Source organism: Hydra vulgaris, chromosome 09, assembly GCF_038396675.1.
Source record: "Hydra vulgaris chromosome 09, alternate assembly HydraT2T_AEP".
Taxonomy (NCBI): domain Eukaryota; kingdom Metazoa; phylum Cnidaria; class Hydrozoa; order Anthoathecata; family Hydridae; genus Hydra; species Hydra vulgaris.
Window position 1 is genome coordinate 31,820,223 of NC_088928.1, and position 18,208 is coordinate 31,838,430.

Below are 18,208 nucleotides of genomic sequence, written 5' to 3' on the forward strand. Positions count from 1 at the left end.
AACATTAAATATATCCACTAACGTAGCGCAGTAGCAAAATAGCGCGGGTTAGCGATGTGGTATCCGCGCACATCTAATGAAGGTTATGGCAGGCACTCATTTAGTGAACTATAGATTTTATTTAAATAAAGAATGTAAATGAATAAGATTTATATTTATTATACTAATGTAATATATATTTATAATTTTCTTAACATAGATAAAATATTATAACCAAAACACGAAGTAACCTATGCCACATTCAAATTAAAAAATTAGTTGTAAGTGTACAAACAATTAAAACAAGTTCGACGCTAAAAATACACGGCAATCGGACGTACTTTGGTTTTGTTATTAACTACCACCTGCAAATAATTATCTTAAGATGACACGCGTCCGTGCAATTTTAGTCTATAGCATAATTTTACGATATAAAAAGGCGGGTGAAATAAAACGAGCATTTGCTAAAAACAGTGAACAATTTCATCTAATATTACAAGCACCTATAATAGTTCCTAGATCATCCTAGTCATATTTTACAAATCCGGAATATTGTTTCGATAAAATATCCTGAAAAAATCCGGAATTTGTATTGCTTTATTTTCTTTTTAATTTCCCTTTTCGCTAAGTTGTTTCACCTTTAAAATACTGTATTGAAGGGCTTTCTCATGATAGATAACATATGTTTAGTATATGCTTAATTTAAAAAAATTCAGTCCTAATATGTATATATAAATATCTGTATATATATAAATATATTAACTAGTAGAAAATCACTTAAAAATTTTTTTTACATTTAACAATGTGTTTTGTAAATAAAGACTCATCAGAAATCTGATCACATCTGATTTTTTTCGGATGTAACTACGTCCGGAAATTTATTTCATTTTAAATAATGGATTATTTTAGGCGGATGTAGTTACACATCGAGAAAAAATCCCGGATGTAGTTACATCTTTCTAAAGATGTAACTATATTATGCATCGATGAAATTTGGGATGTTATTTCTCGGATATTAATTCAGTAAAGAAAAAAAGCGGATGTTCTTACACAAAAATGCGCGGACGTTGTTGGACAGATGTAGTAATCTTTTTCCCTTAATTTTTTTTTTTTGTTCATATATATATGCTGGCGTATACCTTTTATCCTCGCATTTGTTGTCGTTTTTCTTTATTTTAGTTTATGTTTATATTATAAGTCCGATTTACGCTATTTTTAAGCATACATGTAATAACAGACTATGTCTATTGGTAGCGGTATAAAAGCATTTACTTTTTAGCTTAAACTGAGCTTTTTTTATTCACCCGGCCTAAAGATCTTGTAAGGTAAACAAATCGACTCAAAACATTTTTGCTGAGAATTGTACACGCAATCAAAAAAACCAATGCCTATTGTTATTAAGAAAAATTTATCCTATTTTAAAATAATAAAAAATATGGTCAAACCGTGTACATATTCGCTGCAACTTTTAGCTAAGGTAATCATAATGCTCTTAAACATACTAACATATTGCTTCCAGAACGCCAACTACTACACCACAGCTGGTTAGACTTGTACTCCCAGGTGCTTAATACACAATAGATGTTTTACTAATTTTCGGAAAAATTCCTACGCACCCCAACTTTTTTAAGACACCTGTTTATTAATTTTCAGTTAATAAAACAGAAACTATATCTCAAAATTAAAAATGGTTTCAGTGTAACCCAGCCATAAAAATTATCAACTCACTGATAAAAGCAAAAACTATAGGCGTAATCAGGCTATAAAAAATCGTTAACCTCTAAGAAATTTCATTAACCTTGATTTGGTCAAAAATGAGCTTCTGGCCCCTACTAAGCACATAATATTTTCCTCACTCACTATAGTAGCAAAACGTATATAAACACATTAAAAATCCTACAAAATTATGATAAAACAACTATGATAAAATTCGAATTTTGGCCTATTCTGTCAATACAACATCTCGTTTATTAGATATTAGAGAATACTTGCACACAATCCTTTTAATTATATCTGGAAAGAAATCCTTAGCCCACCTTGTATCAAGCACCTGATAGAAATAATGTTTAACTGATAACTGTGATATAACTAATAACAAGATTGGTGGATAAAAAATTTAATCAAAAAGGTTAAATTAAAAATAATCAATTTTTGCAATTTGCAAATATTGAATGTTTTCAAAATAACTCGACATGATCGGAACATCAGTCGAGATTATACTTTCATCAGTCGAAATTATACTTTCATCAGTCGAGATTATACTGTTAATTATAAGCTAAAATTGCAAAAACTAAATTATGATATACATGACTAAAAACCAATCTGGCATAGTTGTTAACATTCAAAGTTTATGAAGTGTTGAAAAGTATTAATATAGTGTATAATAAAGATTGAGACCATTACAGGGTTTTAAATCACTAGTACTCAAACAAACAACTTAAAACTGCCTGTTTGACCACCACTGCATTATTAAAAAAAATAAAAAATAAAACAAGAACCTGATTTTCATACCACCTAAAACGCTATGATATAAAACTGAAATTATATTACAAAAGATTTGATTTTGATTTAAACTTAAATAGTAAACATTTATATGATTATATATGCATTATGAAGCAAAAATTAAAAAAAATCAATGAAACACAAATACGAAAACAATATACAACAAATATCAAACAGGAACAAATATCAAAAATGTCTGCAAGTTGCTATTTGGATAAACATTTGAAAGGCAAATAATTATACAAAGAATACTATTTAAAAAATCATAAAATCAAATTCTGATTAAAACAAATCATGCAATATACATACTCTTTGTCATAACTAAGCATTCTGCATTTCAAAAATTACCATTTTTGTGTTTTGATACATAGCACATTTTGCAGCTTTTTTTTAAACAAAAAATTGCACTCTATAGTAGGTTGACTTCAGGTACTTTGAACAAATATGTTTTGATTCCTGAAAAGTGTTTTCATTGGCTGTACCCTTTCCCTTGTTATAACATTTCAAAAAACAAAGTATGTAGATGATTTTTAATATGCAGAAGCTTAATGACTGTTTCATTAAGGCATCAATAAAGTACTTTGAAGTTTTGATCTTTCATTTTTATTTTTTAAATGCATAACATCTAAAGTTAAAATGTGATTAACACCACAGAATTAGAAGCGTCTTGGGCCACCTCCAAAATTCCTCCTTTCTCCAAAACCATCACGTTTTTCAGGAAATCGATCCCTACGGTCGTCAAAACCATTTATTCTGGGTGGTGGTCCACGACTTCCTCTTTCCATAGGCCCTCTTCGTTCATTTAGTGGTGGTCCACGATTAAAACTACGATCACCAGGAGGAGGCCCTCGGTTACTAGGTCTATCATTTGGGAATCGTTCGCTTCGATTGAATCTTTCTCTTGGTGGAAATCTATCATTACTTCCTCTAGTAGGCGGACCACGATCACTAAACTTTGAACTATCATTAAAATTTTCACGATTATCAAACGAACGACGTCCTCCAAATCTATCATCCCTTCCACCTTCGCGTGGTGGAAATGGCTGAAAACTTCTTCCCAGGGGAGAACGCTCTCTTCCGCGACCCATTGCTTGACGAATACCAGGAGAACGATCTCTTCCTCTCAAAATTGGAGAACGATCTCTTCCGCGAACTGGCGGGGATCTAGGACGACTAATAAAAGGAGGACCACCACGACCTTGAAATCGATCAGGAGAATGTGGTTTGCGAAATGGTGGTGGACCATTACCTCGCATTTTGTCCCCAACAGTACCACGTGCCCATTCAACAGTCATATCAGATCCCAATAAACGTCGATTGTTCTCTTTTTGAATGGCAATCTCTGCATCACGGCGATCTTCAAATTGAATAAATCCAAAGTTTTTTTTTAAATCACAACGCACAATTTTACCATAACGTCCAAAACAATTTTCAAGATCACGAACACGAACTTCAGGGTTCAGATTGCCAACAAACAACTCACTACTCATCTTTTTAAGCAATAACTATAAAAAAGGTAGGTATTAGAACATAAATTTCCAATGTAGCTTCAGATTAAATTAAAGACTGAAGGCAAATAAATGTCTTCATGATACTTTTACTTGGTAAAAAAAATCCTGCAAATGAAAAAATTTCGACAATAGGTATTATTTCCAATAATCAAACTTTCTTCCATTTTAAAAAGAGATAAGCATTTTGATTTTTGGTAATTAAAAATAGATAACCATAAAAGATTTTGAATTAAACTTCTTATCTTTGTTTATATAATGAAGACATAAGACATCTGGTTTATAAACTTTATGATAAAATTATTCATTAAACAATTTAAATAAATTAATAATAATTTCATGGCAGGAATTACATCCAAGACATCAGATAATCAAATTATGCTACTAAATATAACGTAGTTAAAGTTTATTAATAAAATTAGGTATACATGTTATGCCAAACCATTAGAAATCATATCGAACAGGTATTGTAGTGTTATGTTGAATAAAATGAGATGCTTTTGCAATTACAATTTAAATATCATTTTAATAGCACATGTTAAGCAGATAGTTTTCCAGAAATACTTGATGAATTTGAAGTTGTTAATTCCTATTAGAGGTTTTCTACTAAATCCAAAGAACTTTCTTAATTTAATTGTGTGAAACCTAATAACCATATGGCTTGAGCTCGTTAAATTTTATGCTACATCATAAATAATAATTAAACTTCTGTAAAATCCTCAAAACTGTGTGAATTACATTACCAATGCCAGAAAAACTTGCCTGTGTATATATTACAGTTTTTGTCTGGATCAACTTACTTGCCTTTCATGAAAGTGATTTGAAAGTGAATAAGTTTTTTAGTTTTAACATTTTTAGCTGTTCCAGAGAACTTACGAGATTACAATGTTCTTCAGTTGAAATCAATCAATCAGGAAACTTGGTAATCATCTGAGTATAAATATCATACCAAATAAATAAAATAAAATTAGCATACTTATGGTTTTTCTTTGGTTTTAAGTATACAAATTAACAACTTGATTTTTGGCTCATGATTTGTAAGAATTAAAGCATACATTTGAAAGACGAGTATAATATTTATTTTGATTTGTTGATTGATTTATTAGTTTAGGTTAATTCCAAGATACCTACTTCCATTATGATTTTTCTCGTATTTTACAACTTTCTTGAAAGATTACTTCATTACTGATTATAAGTTTAAATAATTTTAATTTAGTCAAAATCTACTTGCCTTTTAAAAATTTTTAAACAAAATTACTTTTCAAGTTTTAATATTTTATCCAAAGGAGATAAAGATACATTGCTCTTCATTTGGAATGAACTCATAAAAAAACATTGATATTAAACAAAAATAAATTAAATAAAAATTTGCAGAGATATTATTTTCTTTGGGTGAAAGTTTTAAGTATACAAACTAGGAAGTGGTTGTGATTCAGATTTGTTGAAATTAAAGCAAACTTTGGAAAAAGTAGATTAATTTATATGATTTTGGTATGATAAAAATTATGGTCAAAGATTGATTCCAAGTTGTCTATTTCAGTTTAGATTTGTCATATTTTAGGGATAATAGTTTATCAAAAGGCGGAGATTACTTTGCTTACATATTTTGTTCAAAGATCGATTTAAAAAAGGTACAAGCAGCCATAAAAGGTAATTATTTGAGTAACAAATAAATATGTAAAATCCGTGATTTGAACAAGCCCAATTTTTTAAAAGGTATCCAATTCAAGTAGCATAAAAGGATTTTTAAACAAATGATTTTCCGTCTTGTACTACAAATGCATTTTATGAGGTGAACATGATTTGTTTCCTTAAGCTTAACACAACAATGCTATACAATATAAAGATCATAACTTATTAGTTATGATAAATTAAGTGATTTTAATCACTTAGAGCTACGGTAAGAGTGATAATTTACTTTCGATATCTCATCCACCGATGCTTCTAGAAAGCAAAGAACAAAATTTACGAGTGCATACCTGAAAAAACTATAGGGTACCACACAAACAAATAAAAATGAAAAATATTCGATGAATAAAATGACTTAACAATTTCTTGGTCACTAATCATATAAAAGTTATGTTAAACATCAAAAATATTAATCAAGTAACACTTAAATATTATTAGATTAAAAACTTAAACATAAAATATACCATTTTGGAAATCTTAACAACACAATTATTCAAAGTAACTTTATATACTCATTTACATATTAGAAAAAAACTTACGGATACAAAACGAGTGCCAAATCGCGTTTCTTGAGTGAGAAATGCGCCTTCGAGCCTCCCAAGAACAAATTGGATTTAGTCAGTTACCAGGCTTTTTTTTCTGAGTTCATGTTATCAACAACACTAAAATATGCTAAAACAAACAAAAATCTGTATAAACTATAATTTTATAACATTGGCGCAAGATTTTCGAACAAAATTATTTTAAGGACGTATTAAACTTTACACATTAGCGCTAAAAGATTATTGAATAAAATCTTTTGATGAATAAAAATTTGGGCTTTGATGAATGAAAAATGGGCAAGTTTTATAACATCGGTATGGAAGGAAGCGTGAACTTCCTTTCAAATGCTCTTCCGCGGTGCTCTGTGATGAGACCGTTACGACTTCTTGGAGCACCTAAAATAAACTAAAAAAAGAAAGAAAAAAATTTCATTTAAAAAGTTTTACTAAAAATATTTATTTAAAAGCAGTGACATTTCCAGAGGAGGAGGGGGCAAATGGATGTAAGCACTCCTCACCCCCCCTCCCTCAGAATTTGAAAGTCCTAAAAAAACTTAGAAATAAAGGACCTTTTTTTTTAAGAGTCACAAATGTGATACAAAATACTAAAATATTTCAACATTCTTCTCCCCCCCCCTTCCTCATCAAAAATTCCTGGATTCGTCACTGTCTAAGAATCAAATCTTATTTGTCCAAATTATTTGCCTAATCTTATTTGGCTTCCTTAAGCATAGAATTACGAATAAGGTCAAAAAAAAATTTCCTCAAAAATTTTTGCACTGTTTTATTAATTTTTTTATTTTAAAAAATATACTTATAAGTAATAATAAACTTTAAGAATAAATATTTTGTAGAAAAGAGAATATATTACTGGTAGGACATCCAGAAGATCACATGATCTTATCATGAAGCCCTATATAAAAAAAAATTACATATGCGTTATAATACTCTTTAGATGTTAAGCAAGTTTTAACATAATATTTTATAATATAGGTTTATAACATTCTCAATAATGAATAGTATTATAATATAAAGTATTTAATATATGTTGTATAAATTATATTCTTTATACAGTTGACAAAAATAATGTATTAAATCATATTAACTTGAAATACTAAAAATAGATGAATATATTTTGTGTTGAAAATATTATTTCTTTTAATTTCTTTTTAAAGGAAGAAAAAGACCACTTGAAAGAAAATAAAAGTTAGGTAATACTATTTTATTCCAGAGATAAGAAATACAAAACTGGTCAATTTTTGTTTTTCAAAATGGCTCTTGAATATTTTTACCACAACGAAGTTCATATTTGTTTTTGGGTTTTAAATTATAGAGATTTATAAATACACTAGGACATTTTCTTTACATTTAAACATAAAACATAAAATATTAAAATTATTTAGTTCGTATATATTTTGGATTTTCTTTTATTTATAGGTTGGGTAAAAAAGTAAAAATCTTGTTTTATCCGTATTCAAAGACAATTTATTTTTTCTAAACCAATATGATATTCTTTTTAGTTCATTATTTATTTTATTAAAAAGTATATCTATGTCTTCGTGCGACTGAAATAAATTTGTATCATCCGCAAAATTTATGGTTGTTAAGTTAGAAGCTTTGTAAAGATCATTTATGTATAATAAAAATTACAGTGGCACAAGTATGGACCTTTGGGGGACACCGCATGTTATATTCGTTATTATTTGCGATGAAGATTCTTTATTATAAACAAATTGTTTGCGATTACTTAGGTAGCTTTTGAACCAATTTAGGTAATTATCTTTTACGCCATAGCTCTCCAGCTTTTTAATTAAAATATGATCATTGACAGTATCAAAAGCCTTTTACAAGTCAATGAATATGCCTAGTGTAAACTGAGAATTCTTAAATGAGTCGGCAATACTGCGCGTTACTTGGAGAATAACGTGTTCAGTAGAATCGTTTTTTTGAAAACCAAATTGATTTTTATAAAGGAGTTTATTATCAATAAGATAAGTGTATATTCTGTTATACATTATTCTTTCTAATATTTTTGAAAAGACTGGTAGAACTAAGATAGGACGATAGTTTGTTATATTGGTATGATCACCTGTTTTAAAGATTGGAGTTATTTTTGCTATTTTCAAACTATCTGGAAAAGATCCTTGAGTAATAGATGCTTCAAAGACTTTGTAGAGGATATCTTTGATCAGATTAAAAGAGTCAATAATAATATTTCCATTTATATCATCAGGCTTAATTGCTTTATTCCTTTTTAATGATTTAAATGCTATTTCAAATTCATAATAATTTAGATTTGAAAAATTTATAGTTGAATTTGGTGACGATATTAATTCGTCAACAGAGTTGTTGTCTACATAAGGAATCTTATTTGATAGGTTATGTCCTATTGTTGAAAAAAACTTATTGATTTCGGCAGCAATTTCATTTGAATCGGTAACTAATTTATTTTCTACTTTTATAGCATTCGACATCAAATTTGTGCTTGTTTTATGTTTGCCAGCAATTTCTTTCATTAATTGCGGAACCCGCCTTGAATCATGTTTGTGTTTTATAAGCAAGTCAGAGTAGTAAATTTGTTTTGCTTTTTTGCGGAGTTTTTCAAATAGATTTTTATAAGCTGTGTAGTTATTTTTATGTTTGTCTGATTTATTTTAAAGATATTTAACATAGAGTTTTTGTTTTATTTTTGAGTATTTCTTTATTCCTTTAGTAATCCAAGGACAAGAAATATCTTTTGCGTTAAGAATAATTTCTCGTAACGGAAAATTTGCTTCGTAGATTTTATAAAATATATTTAAAAAAGATTTATAGATAATTTTTATATCCTCATTAAAGTTTATATAGCTCCAGTCCTGATGTAAAAGTTGCTGTTTAAATTTTGAGGTCAGCGCCGAAGCAGAAAGAATTGGAAAATGATCCGAAACATCAGTTTTTACAATACCTTTTTTGAGCGTTTTATTGAAACAGTCGTTGGTAAGAACGTTGTCAATTAAGGAGAATGAGAACTCTGTAATTCTGATGGGTTTATTTATAATAGGTACTGTTCCCGTTTCAAATAAATGGTTATAAAACTTTGTAATGCTTTGTTTTTCATTGTACTGATACAAACAGTATCAGTACAATGAAACTTGTAAACAGTCTAGGTTGAAATCCCCTAGTATATAATTTTTTTTCTTTTCTTGACTAGCTTTTTCTATTATATTATGAACAAGATAATTGCTTAGGTACTCAGTTCTTCGAGTTGGTGGCCGATAGCAGCAGCTTTGTAAAATATTTTTAAATATTTTGTTTAATTTCAACCGTTAAAACCTCGATATTTTCATCAGACACTCATTTCGCTTCTAATATTATACTCAATGTTTTATTTTATGTAAAGAAAAAAAGAACTCCTCCTCCACGCTTATTAATATTAAGCTCTATAAACACTGTATTAAAACCTGTAGGATGGAGATTAGAGTTTGATTTAAAATCTTCTTCTGTACGCCAAGTTTCAGTTAAACAAATAACGTTAAAAAAATATTCCGTTTGACAAATCTTTAAAAATATTTAAAAAATATTTAAAAAGCTATCAAAATTCTTTTTTAAACTTCTGATATTAAGGTGGATTATATTAAAATAATCACGATTATTATTTTTTAATATGCTGTTAATTTTATCTGGATAAAAGTAAGAGCATTGGAATTTCGATCCATTAATCTCATTAAAATAATTAAGATCAGATTCATAAGCTAAATTAAAAGTATTGGTTTGAAATAAATTCGATATTTTTTCAAAATCATTCAGATAAGTTGAATCCATTTTGTATGTTTTTGTTATTTCGAAAATATTCAAAAGTTTTTATATGCATCAGTATATATATGTATGCACACATAAATGTGTACATTAGGGTGTCCAAAAAAAAAAAAAAAAAGCTCTCTACTGATTCCCATTCTATGTGACCTAAATAAGTACTAAAAAAATTTGACGGTTTTATTTTGACAGGAAATGCTAGATGTAAAATCTGAGTTTTACTGTTTTAATGTTAAGCTAGCTTAATATTAATAGAAAACACATTTTAGAAAATTAAAACAAAACAATTAGATGCGTATAAATCATTTCCTATTGTTTTCTACTATTTAACTTGATAGATTATATTTATAAATATGAAAATACAAAAAAAAATACATGAAAACTAATATTTATTAGCAAATTTAAGATTTATTGCGGTGAAACATTTCTCAAAAAATACAACTTTTTGAACAGTTCCCAAGCTCCTTTTTAGTCATAGTCTTAGTCAAGTTTTTTCTAGACTTTTTAACTACAAAAAGTGCATTTTGAAGGTGATCTTCATCTCTAGTAGCTGAAAAAAATTCTTTAATGAGCTTAATGTTTCTTTCTGCACCATCATTTACAACAGATATGTTTTTGATCCATGCAATAAAATCTAGCAACTGAGGATGGTTAAAAACATCTATAGTATTAAGACTATTATTAAGCCATTCTTTTATACTTGCTCTTGATATTTTAAAATGTTTGAAAAGAAGGTAGCTTTGCTCGGAAATCAACTCAGGTAGCTCTGTGGTCTCTCCAATTTGTACATTTGATGGTTTACAACGCTGAAATTCATTTGGCTCTTCAAACTCAATCAGAGCTAACAGCATTCTTAGCTTTGTTTCAGAAGGAACTTCTTTATCCCAAAAGGACAAAACACAGAGTTGCGGAGTTAAGTACCACGTGTTGCGTCCCATGCTGAGAAGCAAAGCATTTCCAATATTCTTACTAACTTTTCTCAATGCATAGGCTGTCTGGATAGCTTTCAAATCATTGTAGGGAGCCAGAAATCCTAAAAAACTTTTTAAAAACCATGGAACATAGCAAATTGCAATGAACAAACTTGCATCCTTCAACTGCAGCACTTCTTTTTCTGTCAAGATATTACTGATATTTTTAGTCATATAAAGAGTAAGGATGTAGATCGCATCTGCTAAAAACCTTGCCTCATGGGAGGTGCCAGGTTGATGGAACTTAAAATCTTGTACTTCCACTCCAAGGAAGAAGGAGGCAAGCTTACAAACTATACCATGATCATTCCTTGAAAACACTATATCAGTAGTTGCATTAGTCAAAAATGTCTTAGCTTCCTCTGCAACAGTGCGAAGAACAGAGCCAATCTTCAGATCATCTCTTTGCCAGTCCAATTTACATAAATTTTTCACTTCATTCACTTTCTCACAGATTTCAGACCACTTGTTCTTTAGCTTGACATAAAGAGCACTTCTTGGACCTTTAGTTTTCTCACCAGTAAGGGGAGCCATATAGTGAGATACATGTACTTCATATATGTGTCTCCTACACATTATCCACAAAATTGGTAATTTCAAAATATCTGTAAGAATTTGGACTGCTCCATTTACTCCGCCTGTATTGCTTGCAGTTGTATCACAGCATATACCAATGATCTGCTCTGTACATCCGTAATATTCTAAAAGATTGTGCACTTGTTCTGCTTGGTTAACTCCCTTTGAAGAGGGACATTGAACAACACCTAAAAGATGGTCTTCCATGGTATCGTCATCCGGGGAACTCATTGAGACTGCAAGTCGCTCAATTTTTTGGATAATGTTAAGCCCAGTGGTAATTTGTTCCAACAGTTTGGTATCAAAAATGAAGAATAAGCCGTCGGCCTTTAAGATGATTAGATATTGAAATCCACTCCGAGTCTCCTTCAAGTTCTACATATTTGAACTTTTTTCGATGAAGTGCGCTTCTTGAAAGCGGTATATCATTAATTTCTATACCTCCAGCTTTAAATACTTCACTTAAAATTGCCAGATGAGTTCGTTTACCAATATTGAACCTTGTTGCTGGAACAGCAGTACATTCAATGAGCTTTTCAACATTTACTGCTAGATTTATCGTATCTCCAGAATTGTACCTAGGTATCATTTTATAATATTTTTCTACCTATTTATAATTATATACTTTTCAAAAAAACAGCTTTAGCTTGTGAAAATTACAACTATGTTATTAAAACAATACTATACCTGCGTTTCCGACCGTTACCCAGGAAATCATCTTCCTCGCTGATTTCACAGTCCTCGTTTGACTTTTCTTCCTCACTGCTGAATTGATTCTCTTCTGTCATGGAGTCATGTGACAACAAAACATCATTGATATCTTTTAAGTTTTTCTGTCTCTCTAATTCTTTCTCTCTCAACTTATCTAGCTTGTTCTTTCTCCTGTTTGCATCCAGTACTCTTCTACTGTAGTCTTCATCGACTTTTGCTTCCATATATCCTTTCCTATGTAACTTCTGGTCTTCATAAAAACTAAGAAATATTTAAATCTATTAAGCCATTTATAAATAAATTAATAATTGTTCGAGTTTTTCTTGGAAGATGACCAAACCATGTAAAGAGTTAAACGTAAATATTTTAAAGGAAATAATATGCTATTACTTAAGTTACTTTTAATTGGAAAAAAATCTCACTACTAAAAAAAGTGTTATTTAATGAACTTACTTTATATCTTCCAGCTTGGCATCATCTGTTCTCAATCTATCAGCAAGAATATCTTTTTTAAAATTCTTAGTCGAGATGTCAAAAAGCTGATAGGATTCTGTGAGAAAATCTTTCTCTAACTTTGATTGCTTATCAAGACTGCTGTTCCAGTTTAGAGAAGACAATTTAATCAATTTCTTGTATTTTAAATTAAGTTTAATGATTTTAGTCTTTATATTGTACCCACAAATCACAAGTTTCTTGCCAAACCCAGCATTATCCCAAATTTTTTTAATCCTAGATACCAAGCAAGAACTATTAGGATCTGTACAAACACCATTTTCACAAACAAGATCCTTGGATTTCGATTTCAATTTGCAACCAACATTAGTAGAAGTGGGTTTGTATTTAACTTGTGACTCGCGAAGGATAAATTGATAGTATCTAAGAATATCACCATTAGATGGAAGCTGTCTCTGAGGTAACTCCCTCAGTGGGAACTTCAATAGGTAAATATACCTCAACCTTTCTGTATTTTTCCGTTTTATCTTATTGTGTCCTATCATCTTCTTTTTTTTAGGTGTTCTACCCATTTTTATATGAATTTCGAAATAATTAGTTTTTTAACTAAATTTATGCTAAATGTTACACTTGCATCAAAAATCTATGAAGTCGTTATTCCCTCTCGTATAATATTTTATCTAAGTTTACCGTTACGGCTTTTATTACCGTTTATAAAAATTAGAATTCCTTCGTGCACAAATAATTCCATTTAGAAATTTTTTCCTTCAAAAAAAATTTCTAAATGGAGTTATTTGTGAAACAATCCATGGGGAATTATACGAACTAATAATATTGTCCAGAGGGAAAACTATCAATCTCTAACAATGTTTATAGGGAATGATCCTATTCTTTAATAATATCCTAATTATTACATCGTATTAAAACGTATTGAATTACTAGATAGCGCTGTTTTTTAGTAAATACACATAAGTGTACAAAACCGTAAAACTCAGAATTTACATCTATCACTTCTAGTCATTAAAAAGTTAAAAAAAAGATTTTGGTAGCTATTTAGGACCTATAGAATGGGGATCAGTTGAGAGCACATTGAAATTTTAAAAAAAGTGTGTTTTTGGGACACCCTAGTGTACATATTACATACATATATAAAACGTCAAATTTTAATTATATTTTTTTTTAACTTTTAATTTTAATTTCAAATTTTAATTTTATTAAAAATTCATAAAATGCAAAAAGAAGATACAATATTTTTATGGGTTTTTTTTAGAGGGAAGTAGTTGCATAATATAGAATTCTTTATGAAATAACTTGATTGCTACAAAAGTTTAAATTTAAAAAAAAAAAAAAGCCATTATCGTCTCAATTCTGCTTCTGCGATGTAAATTGCAGTTTTCCATCTCCTTAAGGATTTTATTCAGAACTTAAAAAGCAGAAGCATTTTTCCAAACCTCTTTCATGGTGCAAACCAGTTGAGTCAAGTTTAGATGAAAATTAATTAAGCTAAAGTGATAAAACATTTAAATCTATAGTTCTACAAGTATGGAATTTGGTGTATCAAATGGAAATAACAAAGTAAAAAAGCTCAGCGCTCAGCCATTTGTTTGCAATGACGCTGTTAGATTGGTTAAATAAACTATTGATTAAAGAAAGCATTGATAGAAGTAATGAGTTTCTGAAGGTCTTTGTAATGAAGTAATGAGGTCTTTTACAGACCTTTAGAAACTCATTACTTCTATCGATGTGTATAAGTTAATAATCTGTATAAGTTTATTAACGGCTTAAGGGAAGCAAACAATGGGTTTTTTTAAAGGAGCAATCAACGGGGTTTTTAGAGTTGCATTGACTTTAAAATTTTGCTTTTGCAATTACAGCCCAGTGGGCACGCGTAATCTGAGGGACGTCCGTCAGACGTTTCAAGGACGTCCAGACGTCTTCTATAAGAATCCCAATGCTTAAAAATATATAAATCAAATTAGAAAAATAGAGAGTTTATTGCCGTACTTAAAAATTAAATGCAGTCAAACAGACATGCCTGGAAACGTAATCAATTCTAGTTATAAAAATCCTATATTTTAACTTTTGAGAGAATAAAAGGCTTTTATAATTTCAATTACTCCTAAAGTTTATGCTGTCATTATAAGCTTTTATAAGCTCAAATAAATGCTATATTTGAGCTTATAAACAATTAGGATTTAAAAGTATTACATTAACTAGTAAAAATTTTCTCCAACTCTACCAAAAATTTTTGAATGTATTTCAAAGTGGACAAGAACCAAAATTAGTTTGTGCAGATTTCAACAGGATATTAAAAGCAAACACTTACAAATGAAATTTTATTCGTCTAGAATTCTACAAAACACTGAAAAGTTATACGTTTGCATATTGCTCGAGATATTTCTAAAAGTTAAGAGTGAATAATCAGACCAATATTCCTTTTCTTCATTTAATAAAAGAAACTTGCCTATGCAGGGGCGCCCACAGGATTTTCTGATGTTTCAGACACTTTCACGTATTGCGCTAATATTGTGCCCCTGTATCTATGTAATCTAATGTAGATATAAAATTAATACAAAAACAATTTCAGGGTGTTTTTCTGTTTTAAAACTCCGCTTGAGTTAGTAATTTTTTAGATTAATTTAAAACATACTTTCTCATTATTGCAGAAAAAATTTAATGAAAAGATTTTATACAGCAACAATTATGTCACGATCTAGGGGTAGTAACTAGGGAGGAGTTAGTGATTTTGTGACGTTTTTTGTGACGCTTTTTGTGACAACTTGTACAGGTTTTGTTACTAAAGAGTTACAAGTTTTGTATTTGTAAAATATGTAATATATAATAACAAACATTTTATAAAAAATGTCTTCTAATGGTAAATATAATTAAAACGCGCATTTTCTTTGTCACAATTTTTATTAGTTTTTTACATAATAAATTCAGAGCTCTAATAACTACACCACAGCAGCTAAAAATAGTAATATAAACTTACAATGATAGACAGAATTACAATGGTAATCTGGTATAGCATATTGTAAATCTAAAGCAATAAATTCTCTGATTTGAAATGAATTTTATTTTACTATAGGATATAATAAAGAAATTTTTTTTTAAGATATGTAAAAAAACAACAACATTTAACTGAAAGTTTTAAGAATGCGCTATTGTTTTATATTGAAGTTGCATCAAACATAAACCTCATATCTCAAAATATACCTCATAAAAGGTTGCTTTGAAGTCCTATGGAAAAGTGTAAATAAATGTGTAATAATTCAAGAACAAACAATCATTTAATTAATTAAGTAGCGCTCGCTACTTAAGCGTATGAAGTTCAAATCTACCACATCCATAGAATTCAAATTTATTATCTTTAATGTTTGCGCATAAGAGTTATAGAGTTAAGAGAGAGGCATAGAAACAATTAAAAAAATATATTGATAAAAATTAATAGCCTTCTCCCTCCTTAGAAAGATATATAGTTGAAAATTATATATTTTGTTATCAGTTAACGACAGTTATTGATGAAAATCACTAAGAAACTCAAGATTTTTACGATAACGGAGCGACTAAAAAAAAAAGTGGTCGTAGTGAGCAAATCCAGGTTTCGCGTTTTTTATAAAATGTAGACCCAAGTTAAAATTATTTAAATCATTTATACTCATTTTCTAATAATAATTTGCGATAGATTTGGTTTATTACATTAAATAAATCTTTTTAATATATTATAGCAAAATTTGTTATAACTTATACATTACTAAAAATGAATTAAAGATGTTCAAGCATTAATTATATTCGGGTCATAATTTTATAAAAGACGCTATCAATTACTTATACACTCTCGGTGTTGTTAAAGCAATTTTAAAATATTTAGTGTCTGTCACGGTGTCATGTTAAATAAGTAGATCGTTAAATAAGTAGACAAAATGATATTCTGCGCATGAGTTAGTTTACAGATACTTATTTAACGTATTAAGTCACGCTAAATGAGTAGATCGTTAAATAAGTAGACAAATTGAACAATCAAGGCATTTTTTGTTAACCCAGACAAACAAATATTGCTAAGAGTTAAAGCTAAGGATAAAATCACCTGACCTTAATGAAATTGCTAAGCAAGCAGCAGTAACTCAGATGGAAGTACATAACAGACGCGCAAATGTAACAAGATGTACTGGACCCAAGCCATGTAACAAGATGTACTGGACCCTAGGGAAGAAAAAAATGTTAATGTTTTGTCTCTAGCAGGAGATTATATGCAAAACTGCCCAAAATATTTGAGCAATAGCTATTTTAATAAAGGCAGTTAATGGTTGGTGTATTTTCTATTCATGATGTGAAGAGAAACGTTGCAACAATCTACCTTCATCACGAGGCTAGAAAAGGTAGGCAAGAAAGTCTCCAAATGAAACTTGCTCCTTTCTTTTGCACTACCTGTCTACCTGTCCTTAAGAGTATGATGAAATCAACTTTTATGCCAATAATTGTGGGGGGAAAAATAAAAACCATTGCTTTTCAAAACTTTTAATGGCGCTTACTAACAATAAGTGGATTAAAAAGGTCAATTAATTTTTCCCAATCAGAAGGCACAGCTTTTTGCCCAATGACCGTGATTTTCGATTATAAAAAGAGAGTTAAGAAGGAACTACAGATTTTACAGCGTTCAAGAATTAAAAAAATTATATTAAAAAGTAGTAATCAAAGAAAGTTTTTAGTGGTTGATGTAGAGAGTTTATCTCTAGTTTACGATGTTAAAATTGGTGGCCAGTCCACTATAAAAGAAACGTTACCTTAATCTAAACAATGGGTAAACCAAGAAACCAAAAAACTCAGTCTGCAATAAGCAAATTTCACCATTTTTTTATTACGATTGTGACAACATAGGTCAATGTAAAGCAAGTAAAATTATCAATGGTAGTGTCAAATATACTTTTAAGATAAGAAAAAATACTCAAAACAGAGTGAACCTTCCAGAACAGTTTCTTTACCCAAACGGAAATGTTCCAATGAAATCTGCGAAATTGAATGACTTAGGAAAGAGTATTAAGTATATCCCGCATGATCATATTAACTTTTATAATGAACTACTGCAATGACCTATCGCAGAAAGCAATGATGGAGCAGCAGAAGATGTTGTGGAAAATGATTAAGCATAGCTGATAAAATTTCTGTAATAGACCTGTTTTTCTTTATATTTTTTGTTAAAATGTATAAACTTAAATATAGGGGAAAGGGGTTAAATAGTACCCCTAAGGAAAAAAATTAATAAAAATAAAACTAAATGTAGGAAAAAGTTTATTTTTAGATAGAAACAAGCATTGATGAAACTAAAACAAACAATCATGATTTCAAGATGTAAATATTAAAATAAAGAGCACACTAATAAAAACTAAAAATAAACAAGGTGGTACTAATTACCCACAAGAAGGTTCAAATAATACCACTAGTGAGGCTAATAAGTACCAAAGGGTATGAAGAAAAAAAAAGCTCA

General features: G+C 29.4%; 3 protein-coding genes across 4 annotated transcripts; all 3 read right to left on the reverse strand.

The window, feature by feature from the left end:
- Positions 1-2,684: 2,684 nt before the first annotated feature.
- Positions 2,685-6,347, reverse strand: LOC100197708 (probable splicing factor, arginine/serine-rich 5). 2 transcript variants are annotated; one of them, XM_065805375.1, is made up of 2 exons: positions 6,218-6,347; positions 2,685-5,933 (listed from the first exon to the last, which is right to left on the reverse strand). In XM_065805375.1, the coding sequence occupies exon 2, from the start codon at positions 3,969-3,971 to the stop codon at positions 3,138-3,140; it is 834 nt and encodes a 277-aa protein (XP_065661447.1). In that variant the 5' UTR covers positions 3,972-5,933; positions 6,218-6,347; the 3' UTR covers positions 2,685-3,137. The 2 variants fall into 2 exon arrangements, with proteins under 2 accessions (XP_065661447.1, XP_065661446.1); XM_065805374.1 differs by having other exon boundaries at positions 2,685-3,986; positions 6,218-6,328.
- A 4,081-nt stretch (positions 6,348-10,428) lies between these two features.
- LOC136084718 (uncharacterized) lies at positions 10,429-11,778 on the reverse strand. Its single transcript, XM_065805376.1, has one exon. The coding sequence runs from the start codon at positions 11,764-11,766 to the stop codon at positions 10,441-10,443; it is 1,326 nt and encodes a 441-aa protein (XP_065661448.1). The 5' UTR covers positions 11,767-11,778; the 3' UTR covers positions 10,429-10,440.
- Positions 11,779-12,206: 428 nt separating this feature from the next.
- LOC136085405 (uncharacterized) lies at positions 12,207-13,295 on the reverse strand. The gene is made up of 2 exons (XM_065806707.1): positions 12,724-13,295; positions 12,207-12,531 (listed from the first exon to the last, which is right to left on the reverse strand). The coding sequence occupies exons 1-2, from the start codon at positions 13,293-13,295 to the stop codon at positions 12,222-12,224; spliced, it is 882 nt and encodes a 293-aa protein (XP_065662779.1). The 3' UTR covers positions 12,207-12,221.
- Between the last annotated feature and the right edge of the window lie 4,913 nt (positions 13,296-18,208).